The sequence below is a fragment of the Theobroma cacao genome, chromosome 7 (genome assembly GCF_053813885.1).
Source record: "Theobroma cacao isolate CCN51 chromosome 7, ASM5381388v1, whole genome shotgun sequence".
NCBI lineage: Eukaryota > Viridiplantae > Streptophyta > Magnoliopsida > Malvales > Malvaceae > Theobroma > Theobroma cacao.
Genome location: NC_142645.1, coordinates 3,495,778 through 3,510,049, shown reverse-complemented (window position 1 = coordinate 3,510,049; position 14,272 = coordinate 3,495,778). Strand labels below are relative to the sequence as shown.

Sequence of the window (14,272 nt, the reverse complement as noted above, 5' to 3'; positions counted from 1 at the left end):
AACCAATACCCACGGAATCATAAACAGGCTATTCTGGAAGAAGACGAAATGATAAAACTGGTTTCTTCAACAATTTATCTTTTCAAGTAATCTGAAATGGCTGACAAGCATGTATAGCTTCTTTCTCATTACTTACATCTAGGGATAAACTTGTTGTGCATAGTTAATTAGATTCTTCAATCATGTTGCAGATGCAAACAAATTACAGCTCAAAGCCTCCTGCTCTGGCCCGCTTCAGATCATTACTAAGATGTACAAACGTCAGACGAAAATTATAGAAAAATTAATTCACAACCAGCTGGGAAGTTGACATATAATAAATGGTTCTGGTGATTCCACCATCATCTTGAGAATCGACAAGAGAAATCTATACATAAAACTACTTTGTCAACTTACATAAAATTATTTTGATTCTTTCTTTATCGTGCTTTTATTCTCTTAATTACGCTGAATTAATTATAGTAAGAAAAATGGGGCAAAATGAAAAAGCTGATCTGTGATATAATTAATGAAAACATCTTATGAATAGTAATTTGCGGTTAAAGTCTTCTTTTCCCAAGTAGGATTATGGATGGAAGGAGGGAAACTCTAAGACATTGCGCATACAATGAGTATATGTTTCTGAATTGTCATGTCGGACTTATTTAGTGTAAGAATGACAGATTCAAGCTAACTTCTTAACTAGCTTATAATTTATAGGTTCAAGAGTCACCAAAATCAACCAATCATGGTATAATTGATGGGGAAAAAGCAAGAGAAAGGATTCTCAAATTTTCATCCTAAAAAATTTTATTTGTTCATTGTCCCTCCTCACATGACACTCGAAGAACTGCATTTACTATAACGTAGCTTTTCTGCAATCCATAAACTGCTAGTCATTACTGTTAAGGGCCAGGTAGAGCATGCACAAGACAGCTAATGGTCTTTTGAAGGAAGAATTGCATACTAATCAACGGTCATCAGTTTAAACATGTTTGCTCTCTAAAATCTGCCAAACTGAAAAGTTTTTCTGTGAATTTTACAAGCTTTGAAAGTAGAAACCAATGGACATTCTGTGAAAGAAAGTTGTGACTTGTGAGGACAACAACAAAGGAGAGTAGGATAAGTGGCCCCATTATTCGGTCCTACTTTGCCAGTTTTTCTTGTATTCACATTTGCATTATTGTGAAACAGCTCCAAGGAAAGTGACTTCACAACATGTGCGACGACTTTTAATTCTTCCTTGCTTCATAATTCATTAATTTTCCTCTCACGGAAGCTTAAGATTAGGATTTTCTTTCAATTTGGCAAGGAGATCATCTGCTTTTTGCTGTTTATTTTTCTTCAACATGCTTGTTATCGAAAATTAATGAAGACCCTTTGAGGATAGAAGTATCAATTAATTCACTGCCTCACTGAACCAGGTAAACTGTCGATGCTTATGATTTGTCTTCATCTTTGGTAACATTAATTAATCAGAATCTTACCTTATAACACAAACCCATCTTAACATAAGTTCCATAGAAATATTCATCTTGCCCACTTTTCAATAGTTCACGTTCTTCATCATTCGTTTTTTTGTCATAAAGGATAATTTTGAAGATCTTGATTTCTTGACAATTTTTGCAAGGATAGTTTCTCATAAAGGATAATTTTGCATTGACTTATTTGCTTCATAATTCCTTCTCATTATATAGGAATCTGCAAGGGGATCTGCTTAGTGATATCAACAAGCTGAAGCATCTGCGCTTATATTTTTCATCTTTGGTAACATCTCTGAATCTTACCTTCTGGCATAAACTTATCCTTCAACAAACTCCATATAATTTTTTTTTGGTTCTTTCTCTTTAATTTATATTTGATGATGGAATTGAGACTAGGGAACCATAGAAACTAAATATAAGTAGACAAAATATATGGGAAAAAAAGGATTAAAATAACGTAAGCAACTATAGTCTCCAACAAAAATTTTAATAGTATGAAGTTTTTCTTTTGTTTGAGTTATGCAACCAAATATATACTTTTGTGTGAAAATATCCATTTTTAACATTAAATGGTAATTTCTATATTCATTTAGGCCAACAATTAGAAATTCTTACTTTATCTAATTTAAATTTGTATTCAATGAATAAAATGAATAAATAAAACTAATCAAATGTACTAAATTTAGTCTTTCAATATCAAAATTAAAACTTTACATTGATTAATATATGCATGACATTTATTTAATACGCATACATGACATTTATTAATCTTAAACAAGATGTTTGTGAAATTCTCTCTTTGTTTTTGTTCTCCCATAAAAAGAAAAAATGGCTGTTAAGTTTAAATGGTATTTTTAATGTCATTCTACGTTCTTAGTTTACTTTTGTAATTATTTTTTAAGATTTTTTAAAACACGTTGATGTGGTATGATGATATGGTCATATCTTATTTTTCACCCTCAACATCAGAGTCACCTCAACACCACATGAATATAAAATGATAAGAGACATTTTGATTAATAACAATTAGTCAACTATTAGTTATAAGGCTTACTTGATCCAAGTTAAATAAAAATATAAGGATTTGAATGAACACAATAAAAGAATAAAAGTTTATTTGAATTTTCTTAAATAGTTCAAGAGTTTTTGTTAGCATTATGCCTATATTCATTTTCAACATTCAATAGTAATTTCTATATTCATTAAGGCCAACAATTAGATATTCTTACCTATTCTAACTTAAATTTTTATTAAATGTGTAAAATGCATAATCAAATTTAGTAAAGTTAGTCTTTCAATACCAAAATTAAAATTTTGCATTGATTAATAGATATATAACATTTATTTAATATGTATGTGTTAGAAAAGCAAGTTATCAACTTTAAATGGTTTCCTTTTTTAATAAAAAATTTTGTGATTTATAAATTTATAGTCAATTGATTTCTCCATTCTCATCATCCTTTTATTAATGTTGTAACGATCAAGACTAGGAACCACATAGATATGATATATTCAAGAATTTGAGATGGTTCTTTGTGGCCATTTATAATATATTACATTCTGTTTACAATATATAATCAAACCTTTGTTATCAGCAACAAGAAAATAATTGTTCAGTTTTTTGGTTAGACTAATTCACTTCTGAAATTATAAACTTCTATTAATGTTATAAGTTTCTTAATCCAGGGACCAGGCCATCTGTTAAATTCATATTTGCATTAGTGCGAAACAGAAGACGAGAAGGACAATAATGAAGGAGTGGAAAGTAGGACAAGGTGCCCCATAATTCAGTCCTACTCTGTCAGTTTTTCTTCTATTCATATTTGCATTACTGTGAAACAACTTCAAGGAAAGTGAATGTACAATTCGTGCGACGACTTTGCATTGACTTGCCAGCTTTTAATTCTTTCTAGCTTCACAATTCATTGATTCTCTTCTCACAGAGATCATCTGCTTATTGCTGCTATATTTCTTGAGTGTGCTTGCTTCTCAAATTTAACAAAGACCTTCTAAAGATAGAAGAATCACTTCACTATCTCCCTAAACCAGGTAAACTGTTTATATTTGTGTGATTTATGTTTATCTTTGGTAGCAGTGATTAATTAGAATCTTAACTTATAACATAAATTCAACTTACCATACCTTCCGACACAAGTTGGGCATTTATTGTAGTTTCCACATAAATATTCACCTTGTCCACTTTTCAATAGTTCATGTGCTTCATTATTCATTTTCTTCTCATAGATAATAGTTTGGAAAGAGATCTGCTTGTTGCTGTTTTCTGCACAAATTTAACAGAGATCTTAGTTTCCTGCTTTCACACCCTCTAAGGATGCAAGTACCAACTCATCTACCTCACTTGACCAGGTAATTAAACTGTTTAATATAGATTTGGGTTCATGTTTTCTGGAATCTCAGATTCATCATCTTTCCTTCCACTTAATTATTTTGATTCTTTGTTTTGTGTCATACCTCTATTTTCTTAATTAGGCAAATAGTTCTGAAGACTATAACACATAAGATTTTCACCTTTATTAACACTACTAATTTTCCTTGTTAATTTTATGCCAGTTTGTTTCTTCTGCCTTAGAAGTTTGCGCTTAACACAGAGCCAAGGAGGTTTGTGGATCATTTTAACTGACCTTTGGGTTTCATCTTTCCAAATAATTTGAAGAACAAACCAGGTATATATCCTGAAGGTCATTACTCTCACAATTTCTTCCTGCAATTATTTCTTAATTAATGTCTTTGTGGGATATATTGGTATTATCACAAGGTTCCTTACTTATGTTTAGATTATATTAATCCATAATTGAAATTTTTTAGGATTGTTCAAACAAATATTAATTTATATTCTTTAGTGCCTTTGATGTTTATCTTTATTGAAAATTAGTTTTTCCTCTTTATCCCTCCTTTTATTGATGATGTAATTATAATCCAAGAATTTGTGATAGCTATCAACAGGGGGGGAAAGAAAAATAAATCATTTATTAATTATTTATGGTTTATATTTACTTAGTTTTGCTTGAAAGTGAAATATTAAGAAAAATTTGAAGGAAAATATAAAAAATAAGGTAAAAGAAATAAAACACTTGGTAATGCTTTATAAAAATATTACAGATGCTTCACCCAGTATTCTAAAACAGAATTTAAGAAATACAGTAATTAAAAAGTTCATTACTAATTAATCAAACAACAGAAATTTAGAATTTTAGTTAAAAACAAAAATGCTTTTACATATATATTTTTTTATATTACAAGAACAAATACAAATTACAGTCATGACAAAACAAATGATTACATTTAGTGTAAAAAATCAATGAACAAATTATCAATAAAATAAATAAATAAATAACTAGCATAAAAGTAATATCGACCTTATACATCTTCCTTACCATTGAAACAAAGCTTCATTGACAATTTTATCTTTGTTATACTCAAACATAACATGTGGAGCAAGAATCTTAATATACGTTGGCTTTTTAAACTGCAGTGAGCTCGTAATATGGATTGGATATTGTCATTTGTTGAAGTGATAAGGAGCTTTGGGGGTCCATACATAAATCATCATTGGAAACTTGAAGATTATATGAATGAGCTTCGAGGAAATGTGAATAGTCTAAATTCTCGAAAGCGAGACCTCGAATTAAAAATGGAAGCAGAGGATCGTTGCGGGAAAAAGATGAAGAAAGAAGTGGAGAACTGGCTCAAAGATGTAGAAAAGGTCGGCAATGAAGTCAAAAACATTGAAGAGGAGTTCCCTTCTGTTTCATTCTTGTCACGTGGCCGTCTAGGAAGTTTTGTTTGCCAAACTATTGAAAACGTAAACAAAATTTACCAACAAGGTAGTTTCCTTGACGGTGTGGCAGTTGATGGGCCTCCAGCCACCGGGGTGACATTACTAACACCAAATCTAGAAGGTGAAATCGATGTAAAAGAACAAATTTGGAAGTATTTGATGGGTGATGAGGTTGGAATGATTGGAGTATGTGGAATGGGTGGTATAGGGAAAACTACCATTATGAAGCATATCAATAATCAGTTGTTGAAGGATAATCGGTTTGATCAAGTGATATGGGTCACTGTATCAAAAGAATTGAATATTTTCAAATTGCAAGAAGATATTGCAAATTCTTTGAAACAAGCTCTTCCAACAACTGTATTGCAACGAGCAGCACAATTAAAGAATATTTTGGAGGGAAAGAGATATGTGTTGATCTTAGATGATGTTTGGAAACGATTTTCTCTATTGGATGTGGGAATCCCTAAACCAACGTTAGGAATGAGGAGGAAAGTTGTACTCACTAGTAGATTGATTGAGGTCTGTAAGTCTATGGGTTGTGAGGTGGTCAAAGTGCAACCACTTTCAAAGAATGAGTCCATGAACTTATTCTTAGATCACGTGGGGCGTAGAGTTGTACAAGATCAAAATTTAAAGGACATTGTAGACAAAATTGTTGAGAAATGTGGCGGTTTACCACTTAGTATTGTGACAATAGCCGGGACCATGAAGGAGGTAGATGATTTTTGTGAGTGGAAGAATGCACTAATTGAATTAGAAGAGCGTGTGGAAAGTGTGAAAGAATTGGATATCGAAGTATATGAGCCTTTGAAGTTCAGTTATGACCATTTGAGAGATCCAAAAATTCAAAATTGTTTCTTATACTGCTCTTTATATCCTGAAGATTTTATAATTACAAAAGTGGAATTAATTGAAAATTGGATAGATGAGGGACTTCTTGATGGCTTACAGACCAAAGAAGCAATGCATCACAGAGGTTATAGCATTTTAAATAAGCTTGAAAATAATTGTCTATTAGAGAGGGCTGCAGATTTTATTGATGGAGTTAAGATGCATGATGTTTTGAGGGACATGGCGTTATATATTAAAGGTCATCAGTTCATGGTAAAAGCCGGTATGCAATTGAAAGAATTCCCAAGTGAGCAAGAATGGACAGTGAGTGTTGAGAAAGTTTCCTTGATGCGAAATTCAATATTAGAAATTCCTTCTCACATATCACCTAGATGGCCTCATTTATCAACTTTGATATTGCAAAGTTTTGACTTAAGAAGGATTTCAGAATCCTTTTTTAAGCACATGTCTGGGTTAAAAGTTCTAGATCTTTCTCGTAATAAAATAATGAGTCTACCCAATTCGATCTCAAACTTGAAAACTCTCAATGCATTGATACTTTCTGATTGTGAGCACTTAAAAAAGGTGCCTTCCTTAGTAGAGCTCACAGCACTAAGAAAGTTGAACCTTTGGAAAACAAGAATTGAAGAGGTTCCTCATGGTATAGAGATGTTAGAAAACTTGAGAGATCTTCGTATGACGTCATGGGCTCTAGAAGAGCTACCAGTAGGAATATTACGGAGGATTTGTCATCTTCAATGCTTAATGATAGGGGAGACGCTTGTAAAGGGAGAAGAAGTAGGCCAATTGAGGAAGCTTGAGTGGGTTTCATGTTCATTTCGCAACATGCAAGAGTTTAAGAAATACGCAGAGTGTACACAAGGTAAATACCCTACATCTTTCTTTTTTCAAGTGGGGGGAACACCTTTGTTACGGAATTTTGGGTGTCCCCCAAATTTCAAAACAATTGAGAAAGAGGTTATATTCACAGATTCGGAGATAGAGAGGTGTGATGATAGGGTGGTCCCACATGGCCTTCAAACTTTAACTATTGTGAAGTGTGATGATTTCAAATGTTTAAACAACATTCCTTTGTTTCGTAAGGCGACTGACTTGAAGGAATGTCAAATTAGGGAGTGTGAAGGGATGGAGTGTGTGGTTGACTTGTCATTATCGTCTTGTGACGCACTTGACAACATTGAGGAGTTACGCCTATTTTTGTTGAAAAACTTGCGTGAAGTTGTGAGAGTAGGAGTAGCGGTTGAAATTGAATCTACCTCTCATGCTCCAACACCACCTGCCATCTTCTCTTCTCTTAAAAAATTGCATCTGTGGCTTTCTCCGAAAATTAAGAAGTTGTTTCCAGTTGAGCAGTTGCAAGGCCTCCCAAACTTAGAGAATATTTATGTTCGAGGTTGTGAAGAAATGGAGGAAATAATAGCATCAGAAGAAAATCACAAAGGAGAAGGAACAACATTTATTCTTCCCAAATTAAAATCATTGTGGTTGCAAGACTTACCAAAATTGAAAAGCATTTGCAGTGGTGGAATTATGATTCCTGCAGATTCTATCCAATTTCTTCAAATAGTTGAATGTCCAGAAGTAAAGAGGATCCCTTTGTCTCTTCCCCTTGTTGAAAATGGGAAACCATCTCCTCCTCCTTCTCTAAAAGAAGTCACAGTATCGCCGAGAGAATGGTGGCAATCAGTGGAATGGGATCAGCCTAATGCTAAGGATGTCCTTTCTCCCTTTCTTCATTTTTTAATAGAATGAGATGGAGAAGAGCTATTCGATTAAATGTGGCTCCACGGCCCTCAATGGTACAGTGCCCTCTTGCTTCTTGTTAAAATTTCAAACATTCTGTTTTTATTTTTATTCATTTATCTCTTTCTCATTTGGTATATAATTGCTCTTCTTTTTATAAAAAAGAAAATATGGTTTTTTAATTTTATGTATAATGGTAAAATCCCCAATTGAATACCTTTTTATGTACTGAATCTTCTTACCTCATTCATCCACAAAATGATACATAAAACTTTCTCCTCCTCTGTCCAAACTTTATAACAGTACCAGCTATGGCTTCTTTGAAACTCAATTTCTATGTACCCATTTCATGTATAACGTTGATCTTAGCCCTTTTATTTTTCTCTCTTCTCAACATAGGTATTGGAGAGATATTACTGGTCATGACAAACCACTAATTAAAAATTTTCTTTACCCTGCAATTACAAACAGAGCATCCCTATTTCTCATAAATGTTTAGAAGCACTTCTCTGAAAGTGAGTGAGCAGCTAGCCAAAAGGCCTTAGCTAAAGATTAAAAACAAGATTACTACCTCTTCAGATCACTAATCTGTCCATTAGCTATAAAACTCTTTTTGAGCATTTAGAAAGATGCCTAGCTAAGCTCAGGACATCATGAAATAAACGTCAAATTTTTATCAAAGAAATTTAGCCCCCATATTGACAAGTTATCATAAATCTAAATGTTTGTTACTTGTTTTCTACTGCACTTTGTGTATAGTTCATTGATGAAGAGTCGGTTAATCACATCATCCTATAAAAGAATGCATGATCTATCAGCCTGGTATTTCTATTTTATATTTCAACCATACAAAATGTCTCAAATAGAAATCATTGATCACAGGACTTGTTCTGAACCAAACTAATGATACAAGACTTCACATGGAATGCAGAAAGCCAAGCATACACTAGTTCAGATAATGGAGGAAGAGGTTGTGGTTGCGCCTTTTGTTTTGATAATTTGATTGATTACAGACAGTTTCAATCAGTAGGGCAGGATCTATATGTTAGAGTGTCTGCTTCAAAATCAGGTATGAGTCTACATTTTCTCTTGTTTTCATTACTCTTTTTTGCTCATATATGCTTTTCTTTATCAAATTCTGTCATACAGAATTGAAAGATAAGCTCAGGATGGAGCTTGCTGCAGTGATTAGAACACTACTATCCTGTGCTTTCAGGGCTGTTTATTGTCAGTTATTACATTTACAGAAGCCCCAGAAAGTTGAAAGGTAACTTTGATATATCCTTCACAAAAATGCTCATTTTGTTCCTTTGTTAAAAGTTACTTTGTTAATAGTGATGCTAGCAAATCAACATGCAGTTTCTTCAATGCTTATCATTGTGAAAATAGAGTTTTTAATGAAGCAAATGACTGGAGATGCATGGTCTTGTGTGATCTCAAAAACCACATCAGCTTTTTGTCCAATTATCTAGCTCAATCAAAATGCATAAGAATCTATCATATTTTATGGTGAATGCCAAGCCTATTTTGGCTACTGTTTCAGAGAAACAAAAGACAATAAGGAAAATGATCAAGAAAATCAAGTCCAAGATGAAGACATGGAGCTTCTAATATTTGAGCCTCATACCATAGCTCGTGCTACTGATAGCTTTTCTGTGGACATCAAGCTAAGGGAAGGTGGTTTTGGAACTGTTTATAAGGTAAAAGTTGCATCATATAATTGAAGTTACCTTAAGTACAGAGAATTTATCTTTATTATTGAAGCTCAATCTAAAGTGTAGTTTTCCAGGGGACACTAGCAAACGGACAAGAAATTGCTGTGAAGAGGCTTTCAAAAAGTTCTGGACAAAATTGAAAGAGTTTAAAATTGAAGTAAAATTGATTGCCAAACTTCAACATCAGAATCTTGTAAGGCTTCTTGGGTGGTTTATGAGTACATGCTTAACAGAAGCCTTCACTCATTCATTTGTGGTCTGAATCATTGAAAACCTGTCAATTTAGTTTGGTTTATTGCTTCTCTTATCATAAATATTTCATACATTTTACACATGGTGCAGTTTGCTGCTTCCAAAGATCAAAAATGATATTGGACTGACATGAAGAGAATACCTACCAATTGCCAGATCAAACAAGAAGTAAAGGACTGAATTGGTCCAAGAGTTTGGGAATTATCTGCGACAATGCTAGGGGACTACTCTATCTTCATCAAGATTCAGGATTGAGGATTATTTAGAGATCTTAAAGCTAGTAACGTCCTGCTTGATAGTGAGATGAATCCAAAATTTTCAGATTTTGGCTCGGCTAGAACTTTTGGAGGAGACCAAACTGAAGGGAATGCTAAAAGAGTGGCTGGAACTTAGTGTCACTTTATTTCATAATGTCTAAAAATCCTCATATATTTATTGCTTTAAATGATGTTCTGCAGTGGTTATATGGCACCAGAATTTGCTATTGATGGACTATTTTCTGCAAAATCAACTGTCTTTAGCTCTGGTATATTACTGCTGGAGATATTAAGTGGGAAGAAAGATAGGGGCCCTTACCATCCAACTCAGAGCGCCAACCTTGTTGAACATGTCAGTTTCAGCTGATTTTTTTTTTTTGGACTTGGGGGAAGGGGGATTTGAGCCCTGCTCTTTAAGCAGGGATTATAATCAAATTTTAGTTGCTTATCTTGGTCTGATAAAACCTAAAAGGGTTTCAATTTGTTGCAGGCATGGAGATTATGGAAATAAGGTACCCTTCAGAACTTGTTGAAGAATGCTTAGAAGAGTCTTGCAACCTATTAGAAGTGATACAATGCATCCATATTAGTCTTTTTAATGTACAACAGCATCCTGAGGATAGGCCAAGTATGTCAACTGTGATTCTGATGTTGGGAAGTGAAACTAAATTGCCACACCCATACGACGTAGTTTTTTATTGCTGAAAAGACCACTTCATGAAGAAGGTTCTTCATCAGACAAGCATGTATCTTCTTCAACAAATGAAATGACTCTGTCAGTACTAGATGCTCGATAATTGATTAACTGTATACTTAACTCTTTCATCTCCAAGTCATTATTATTATATGCTATTGACCAGTATGTTTTGTACCTCAGGCTTTGATACCGGTAGTTTAGTCCCAATTTGAGCATAGCACCCTGCAAGTGCCTACTTGCGGTATATTTGTCTCACAGAGACATTAACAAGATGACTGCACTGAAACTTCATCAGTTGTAAATTGTTTTGATTTCTTTTATCCTGTACTCTTTCAGATGTTTCATTGAGGAAGAGTCATTTAATGCTCATATCATAACAAAAATAAAAATGCATGATAAGCCGTTACTTATTTGTATTTGTTACATAAACTTAGTAGAAGGCTCCGTAATCATTGATGATGTTCTCTACGATCTTGTTGCCTGCCTGTCCCATGTGAAGTTCTTTTGCCTTTAATGTCATATATGTACCATAAAAATATTTACAGGCAAAATAATATTTTGATTCATTGTTTTTATGGAGTAGGCATATTCAGTTTCTCTCAATCAAATACATTTATTCTTATCAGCATGGAACATCTTGGCTTTAGCCCAATCTTTCGATTGATTTCCTGCCGAACTCTATCATCTGAGATATATGATCTGTACACACTGCAAGCAAGATTTAAAAATGGCTGTTCATGGTTTATGTGCTAGGAAAGTGAAGTTTTTTGACATTGATAGCTGATTAAATTAATCTTGGGTTGTAATAACTTCATTAAATTTACATCTCATCATAATCACGAGTTTCAGAACCATTGGTTGTGTTAGTAGCACATATTAATCCGATTATTAAATCATAGATTGACATTTGCAGTTCCTACTCTTTGTTGTAGAGTCGAGTAATATATTTGTTTACTCATTCCCTCTGCTCATTGTCTCACAATATTTTATTCACATCAACTTCTTAAAACATGATCTGCTTCTCAACTCTAACTGATTGATTGAGAAAATCAATGATCGAACAAATTCATATAGTTAGAACAACTTTTTTATATACATAAAAAAGGAAGAACATTGTAATTTATCTGAATGAGTAGTTTTAAGAAGACTTAATTAACAATTAATAAGGTGTTAATTAGCCCTTCATTATAGAAATAATTTGAATTTTCGCTTTTGCCTGGGAACTTTTCATATGTTAATAAAAAGAAAAAAATTCGAGGAAACAGGCAATGCTTACTTAAGTTGTTGCATCTTCTTTTCTCCCACTTCTTCCTTTTTATCTTTCTTTTTAGTCAGAATGCTTAGTTTCTAACTTTTCCTGTTTGAGTCATTGCGGTGCCATCATGGATGACCTAACAAAGCCAAAAACATGAAATTTTATAGGTTTATGCTATTCTAAACAAACTGATTGGGGGAAAGTAGGGGAGTTTTAATAGCATTTTTAACCCTTAGGACATGTTATTGCAATTTCTTGGTAATTTATTGGAAGACAGATTTGTGATATCACATCAGGTTTAAATATGATTATTAAGATTTATATAGTAATTCAAGTCAATCAGTTTCATAGAAGATTTATATAAGATTTGTACATTTATTAGCAATATTGTTAGCATTGACTCACTAGCTATTAATTATTTTTTTCTCATAATTTAAAGTTTTGTACAAATGTTAGCAATATTTTAGCATTCACTCATTGACTATTAATTATTTTTTTCTCCATAATTTCAAGTTTGGTACAAACGTTAGCAATGTTAGCAATGGCTTGCAGCATTGACTCATTGACTATTAATTAATTTTGAGTGCTATTCATAAATGGGCTTGAGACACAAGGCGTTTTTAACAATAGTCGTCCCTATAATTTTATCTACTTTTAGCTAAGAGAAAAAAATTGGACAAAATTGTCTTTAATGAAACCGACCCATTCGCTAGGCTCCTTGCCTTAACCTGAAACCTATTAATGGGTCAAGTATGTTTAGGTTTGCACCTCAAACTGACTTATATTTTTTGAGCTTTTCTCACCAGACTATTCATCTCTGGAGTATTCCTTACCAGAAAGAAAAACGTTTAAGTATTTTGAGTATTTTGGAGTAGTTTTTGATGCACGAAGAAAACTTGTGAGCGTTTTGAGCATTTTTAAACATTTTAGAGTGATTTTTGATATATGAATAAAAACTTTCGAACATTTTGAGCATTCATATTTGGTAATTATGTTGTTAAATGGAATATGGTGTATCGTTTGAAGTTGTTGATCTTGTTAAATGGAATTCTAGAGTTTTGGTGATTTTTGGAAATTATGTGACTAGTTTTTAAGTACTGCGTGGCTGATTTCTGATAAGACATTGCGTGACTAGTTAATAGGCATTGCGTGACTGATTTTGGGCATTACGTGACTAGTTTTTTATAAGGCATTGCGTGACTAGTTTCTGATAAGGCATTGCGTGACTAGTTGATAGGCATTGCGTGACTTGTTAGTAAGGTATTGCGTGACTTGTTAGTAAGGCATTGTGTGACTAGTTCGTAAGGCATTGTGTGACTTAGGCGTTGCTTAAAAATCAGTCATGCAATGTACAAAAACTAGTCACGTAGTGCCTAAAACCAATCACGTAATGACTAAAAACTAGTCACACGGTGATTAAGTCACGCAATACCTAAAAACCAGTAAACTCAATTTTAGGGTTCTATGAATAAACCAACAAACTCAAGAACCTAAAACACATATTTTTTTTTTTTTGCTAAGCTATGAAATTGTGCATTTCATAAAAGATAGGTTACAAAACTCCATAACCCTCCAAAGCAAGAGAAAATATATCCCTATCAGGAGGTCTTGCTCACTCTCTTTATACAAAAACAAAATATACCCTCTTTACAAAATATTTCCTGAACAATTTCAACTCAAAATCTCATAAAAAAAATCAAAATCCCTAACAAACATGCTTAACAATCATTCCAATCCCAGACACAATAAAATCGTGAAACACCATAAAACCCATCAAACATGCTTTAGCTGTTCTTTCTCTTGAGCAAAATCGCTGCTTGCAAAGAGCAAAATCACTGTTCATCACCCTTAAGAATCCCAAGATCCACCATAAAAAAAAAAACAAAATAAGAAAGAGCTTGATGTCATATTTGCGAATTGGATGGCGAAATAGACATATTTGAGTAAAGAGAGAAATCGAGATTTAATTTTGAAATTTTTATCTGGATGGTAGGAAAGAGAAAACTGAAACCATTTTAATTTGCCTAAAATTGTTTAAAGGGTATTATTGTCAAGTCATACCAAAAACTGGCTAAAAACAATTAAAATTATAAAGACGGTCATTTTTGAAGTCACCTCTCTATGAAGGTCATTTCTCACAATTTTCTCATAAATTTATGTTATAATTTAAGATTCTGATTAATTAATGTTATCAAAGATAAAACTAAATCATAAGTATAGACAACTTAATTCAATA

General features: G+C 32.9%; 1 protein-coding gene across 8 annotated transcripts; it reads left to right on the top strand.

The window, feature by feature from the left end:
• Positions 1-1,151: 1,151 nt before the first annotated feature.
• On the top strand, positions 1,152-11,191 carry LOC148761452 (putative disease resistance protein At4g10780). 8 transcript variants are annotated; one of them, XM_088807998.1, is made up of 14 exons: positions 1,153-1,403; positions 1,677-1,746; positions 3,150-3,238; positions 3,407-3,512; positions 3,708-3,830; positions 4,035-4,147; positions 4,957-7,916; positions 8,743-8,929; positions 9,010-9,127; positions 9,404-9,560; positions 9,650-9,831; positions 9,918-10,219; positions 10,286-10,436; positions 10,575-11,191. In XM_088807998.1, the coding sequence occupies exon 7, from the start codon at positions 4,969-4,971 to the stop codon at positions 7,867-7,869; it is 2,901 nt and encodes a 966-aa protein (XP_088664124.1). In that variant the 5' UTR covers positions 1,153-1,403; positions 1,677-1,746; positions 3,150-3,238; positions 3,407-3,512; positions 3,708-3,830; positions 4,035-4,147; positions 4,957-4,968; the 3' UTR covers positions 7,870-7,916; positions 8,743-8,929; positions 9,010-9,127; positions 9,404-9,560; positions 9,650-9,831; positions 9,918-10,219; positions 10,286-10,436; positions 10,575-11,191. The 8 variants fall into 8 exon arrangements, with proteins under 8 accessions (XP_088664121.1, XP_088664120.1, XP_088664124.1 ...); XM_088808000.1 differs by having other exon boundaries at positions 9,918-10,436; positions 10,575-10,859; positions 10,962-11,191; XM_088807995.1 differs by having other exon boundaries at positions 1,152-1,403; positions 8,792-8,929; positions 9,918-10,436.
• The last annotated feature ends 3,081 nt before the right edge of the window (positions 11,192-14,272 follow it).